Source organism: Chiloscyllium plagiosum, chromosome 10 (genome assembly GCF_004010195.1).
Source record: "Chiloscyllium plagiosum isolate BGI_BamShark_2017 chromosome 10, ASM401019v2, whole genome shotgun sequence".
NCBI lineage: Eukaryota > Metazoa > Chordata > Chondrichthyes > Orectolobiformes > Hemiscylliidae > Chiloscyllium > Chiloscyllium plagiosum.
The window spans coordinates 3,589,147-3,594,258 of NC_057719.1; the positions used below are offsets into that span (position 1 = coordinate 3,589,147).

The 5,112-nt window shown below is 45.0% G+C and overlaps 1 protein-coding gene across 1 annotated transcript in view; it reads left to right on the top strand.

Moving 5' to 3' along the window:
• Window positions 1–3,041, top strand: part of LOC122553918 (G-protein coupled receptor 4-like) — a 23,889-nt gene extending 20,848 nt beyond the window's left edge. Inside the window, exon 2 of the mRNA XM_043698426.1 lies at window positions 1,969–3,041. Coding sequence (XP_043554361.1) covers window positions 2,000–2,986 — 987 coding nt within the window. The 5' untranslated portion in view covers window positions 1,969–1,999 and the 3' untranslated portion in view covers window positions 2,987–3,041. The remainder of the gene's footprint in view (window positions 1–1,968) is intronic.
• The last annotated feature ends 2,071 nt before the right edge of the window (window positions 3,042–5,112 follow it).

Below are 5,112 nucleotides of genomic sequence, written 5' to 3' on the forward strand. Positions count from 1 at the left end.
CCGGGTGCTCCGGTTTCCTCCCACAGTCCAAAGATGTGCAGGTCAGGTGAATTGGCCATGCTAAATTGCCCGTAGTGTTAGGTAAGGGGTAAATGTAGGGGTATGGGTGGGTTACGCTTCGGTGTGGACTTGTTGGGCCCAAGGGCCTGTTTCCACACTGTAAGTAATCTAATCTAATTACATCAAAGGTATTCAATTTACCTGTACTGCTGAACATGGGAAAACACTGGCAAAAACAAAAACACAAGTGCCTCAAGCAGCAGGGACTGGATATTTTTGAGGTAAGGGTTAGTTACACAGCCTTTTGCAAAACTAAGTGTTTTACAGTATTTCTCATCACTTTACTGGGCCGTTCATGAAAGTTAATGCGTACATGAGGCAGTGCTTCTGTCTTTCTGAGATAAGGGAGCACAAGTGAGTTACATGTTTCTGTTCTTTTATAAGTTCTCTGTCAACGTCAGCCTGTAGAAGTCTCTCACCTTTCTAAAAGAAAATGAAAGAAATGGGCGGAGAAGGTAAACACACGCGTAAGGTGGTACTTCTGTCTTTCCATCGTGACACTGAGTTCCCGGAAAATGACAAATGCTCTTGTGATCGTAGAAGCTGTTCGGGACTTTGTCTAATGTTGGGATTCCATATATTTTTATGATGGTTAGGGTTTAGTCTTTCTCAGTTTAGCCTGCAATTTATAGCAGACTCATCAAAATGATCGATTTAAACAAACTGTCCAGTAGAGCACAGCGTTCGATCAATACAGCTTCTGATTATTCAAATCGATTGTTCGAATGAAATGTTGCCCGCTCAGCTCACTCGGATAATCGAGGTTCCTCTGTACACTGAAATAGTTGGGAAGCAAACACAGATTATGTGCAGAGCCATGCAGACAAGGTAATGATTGGGAAATGTGAGGTTATATACTTTGGCAGGAAGAATGGAGGAACTGAATATTATTTTAATAGAGAAAGACTGCAGAAAGTGACAGCACAGAGGATTTGAGTGCCCGCATCCATGAGTCACAAAAAGCTAGCATCCAAGGTCACATGGAAGGCAAATGGAATGTTGGCCCGTATTCAAAGAGAAAGATTTTACTGCAACTATACAAGGCACAAGTCAGATCACACTTGGAATATTGTGAACAGTTTTGCATCCATTATCTAATGAAAGATATCCTGGCACCATGAGACCACAAGATACAGAAGAAGAAGTAGGCCATTTGGCAATTTGATCATGGCTGATATATTTCTCAATGCCATTGACCTGCCTTCTCCTTGTAACCCTCGATCCCTCAGCAACCAGGAACCTATCTATCTCTGTCTTAAAGACACTCAATGACTTGACCTCCACAGCCCTCTGAGGCAATGGGTTCCACAGATTCAGTACGCTCTGGCTGAAGAAGGGTGCAGTCCAAAGCGTTCACTAGGTTAGTCCCAGGAAGAGAGATTGAGTAAGTTGGACCTGTACTCATTGAAGTTTAGAAAAATGAGAGGTGACCTTGTTGAAACATGTAAGGTTCTTGTTGGACTTAGAAGGGTAGATATGGAAAGATTGCTCTTCCTCGTGGGAGAGCCGAGGGCCAAAGGGCATTGTCTCAGAGCCAGGAGTTACACATTTAAGACAGAGATGAGGAGGAATTTCTTCTCTCGGCGATGAGTGAATCTGTGGAACTCTTTACCACAGAGGGTTGTCGAGACTGGGTCATTAAGTCCAGGTAAGGCTGAGAGAGACAGATTTTAATCAGTAAGAAAATCAAATGTCATAGGGAAAGGGCAGGAAAGTGGAGTTGAGGATTATCAGATCAGCTGTGATCTCATTGACTGGTGGAGCAGACTCGATGGGCTGAATGGCCTACTGCTGCTTTCTGCATTCTGAAAATTCTCTAGCCCGGTCATTACTTTGTTTGTGAAGGGCAATGGGTGAAAACGAGTCCCAGACTGAATCCTAAAATGTCTGCTTTTGTTTTCACGACAGGCAATGGAAAGGCATTAAGCCATCGGCATCAATGCAGCTCAACATGCTGGACAATGTGACACAAAACAACTCCAACTGCACTATCGATTCCAGCGTGGAAGATATCATCATCCCCATCATGTACCTGGCCTCTTTGATTGTTGGCCTGCCTGGGAACTGTCTATCAATCTATGTGGCATGTTTGCAAGTGAATCGTGAGAACGAGATTGGTGTCTACTTGCTGAATCTAAGCTTTGCCGATGTCTTATACACACTCACCATCCCTTATTGGTTCATTGAATACTTTGACATCCAAGCAAATGTGGAGTTGTACAACCTGATTAACGTTGTGACCTACACTACCATGTACTTAAGCCCTGCTTTCCTCTGCTGTATCTCCATGGACCGCTACCTCGCTACAGTCTATCCACTGAGGTATTTTAGTCTCCGTACAGTCAAGGCAGCCATCATAGTCAGTGTGGTCTGTTGGGTCCTCCAGCTGATGTGCCATGCATTGCTGCTCTACCAGCAGAATTTCTTTTCCATGTTCCACTTCTCTGCAGTCTATGAAGATACATATCCAATGAAATCAAGCTTGGTTGTTGAATATCTCACGCGCTTTGCCGTTGGGTTTTGCTTGCCACTGACCTTGCTCCTGTTTTGCTCTCAGCGCATGTTGAATGCAATCAACGACAGTACAGCCACGGTGGACACAGAGAAAAGGAAGATTGTGAGCCTCTTGCTGCGGCTGCTTCTCGTCTACATCATCAGCTTCGGGCCTTATCATGTCATCATGCTCATCCGCAGTCTCATCGAGCCAGGAAACTGCTATTTTGCCCAGAAAATAAACATCTTTTACAAAGTGTCCTTTGCACTTACTGGTCTCAATAGTGCTGCTGACCCCATCATCTACTGCTTGCTTTGTGACAGTGCCAGGCAGGATATTAGGAACCTGTTCACAGCCATGAAGATGATAGAGTTAAAGAGTCATACAGCACAGAAACTGTCCATGCCAAACATATTCCCAAAACTAAGCTAGAGCCACCTGTCTGCTCCTGGCCTAGGTCCCTCCAAACCTTTCCTATTCATGTACTTATCCAAATGTCTTTTAAACGTGATAATTATACTCAATCCAACACTTCCTCAGGAAGTTCATTCCACACACAAACCACCCTCGGTGTAAAAATGTGCATCTCATGTCTTTGTTAAATCTCTCTTCGATTTTCAGAGATTGAGTGCCAGAACTTAACCTTTGACTGGACAGACCAAGGAGACTCTCGACTGGGCTTCACCTGGTCAGAGGGAGACAATGGCCTAGTAGCATTATCATTAGAGTATTAATTCAGAAGCTCAGCTAATGTCCTGGGGACCCATGTTTGAAACCTGCCACAATAGTTGTGGAATTTGTATTTAATTTAAAATCCAGAATGAAGAGTCTAATGATTACCATGATTGTTGGGGGAAAGAAAATATCTGGCTCACTAATAGCCTTAGGGAAGGAAATCTGCCATCATCACCTAGTCTGGTCTACATGTGACTGCAGACCTACAGTGCTGTGAGTCACTCCCAACTCCCTCTTAAATGACCCAGCAAGTTACTCCATTACATCAATCACTACAGAGTGTCAGACGGATCACCTGGCATTGGCAGAAACAGCCCTGCCGACCCTGTAAAGTCCTCCTCACCAACATTGGGAGAACTGTCTCACAGATGAGTCAAGCAACAGCCTGACATGGTCTTACTCACAGTATCACACCTTACAGACAGTGTCCCAGACCCCACCATCCATGGATATATTCTGTCCTAGGAGAGGTGGTGGCACAGTAGGGTTACAGTTGGGAGGGAGTTGCTCTGGGAGTCCTTGAAATTGACTCCGTACCCAGTGATGTCTCATTGCTTCAGGTTAAATATGGGCACGGAACTCTCCTGTTGGTTACCACATACCTTCCTCCCTTGGCTGATGGATCAGCACTCCTCCATGTTGAACAACACGTGGAGGAAGCATTGAGGATGGCAAGGTGTTTTGGCACCATTAACTTGAAAACTTGTTGTGATCTCCCTACCTTAACTAGTTTGTATAGTTTTGGGTTACTTGTTACTTTGATTAGACCCTCAGCATCCGACTCTTACACTATCATGTTATTCCAGCCATTTAGTTTGTCTCCAGTACCACCTTACTTTTAACTATCTGTAATTATGTCTTTGCCTCACTTCATTGGATTATACATCATCCCCTCGCTGGTTATTCAGCTGTTGCCACTTTACTCACACTGTCTGACAATCTTCATCACCAGCAGAGACTTATTATCTGACACTCCACTCATCATTTGTATGACCTTTTGATCTCTCTGCCTTGATCTCTCTGCCCATAAACTCTATGTCTAGCTCTCTCACTTCACCGGATGAAGGAAAGCACTCCAAAAGCTTCTGATTTCAAATAAACCTGTTGGGCTATAACCTGGTGTTATGTGACTTCTGACTTTATCCACCCCAGTCCAACACCGGCACCTCCACATCATTCCTCAATGATGGAAGAGCCCAGCACATCAGTGCAAAAGATAAGGCTGAAGCTTTCACAGCAATCTTCAGTCAGAAGTGGTGAGTGGATAATTCATCTCGGTCTCTTCCAGTGATCCCCAGCGTCACAGATACCAGTCTCCAGCCAATTCGATTCACTCCACATGATATCAAGAAACAGCTGGAAGCACTGGATACTGCGAAGACAACGGGCCCTGATAACATCTTGGCAATAGTACTGAAGACGTGTGCCCCACAACTTGCCGCTCCCCTAGCCAAACTCTTCCAACACTGGCATCAACCCAACAATGTGGAAAATTGCCCAGGTATGTCCTGTACGCAAAAAACAGGACAAATCCAACCTGATCAATTACCCCCAATCAGTCTACTCTCCGTCATCAGTAAAGTGCTGGAAGGGGTCATCAACCGTGTTATCAAATAGTACCTGCTCATCAATAACCTGCTCAGTGACGCCCAGTTTGGGTTCCACCAAGGCCACTCAGTTCCTGACCTCATTACAGCCTTGGGTCAGACATGGACAAAAGAGCTGAATTCCAGACGGGAGGGGAGAGGGACAGCTCTTGACATCGAGGCTGCATTCGACTGAGTGCGGCATCAAGGAGCCCTGGCAAAACTGGAATCAGTGGG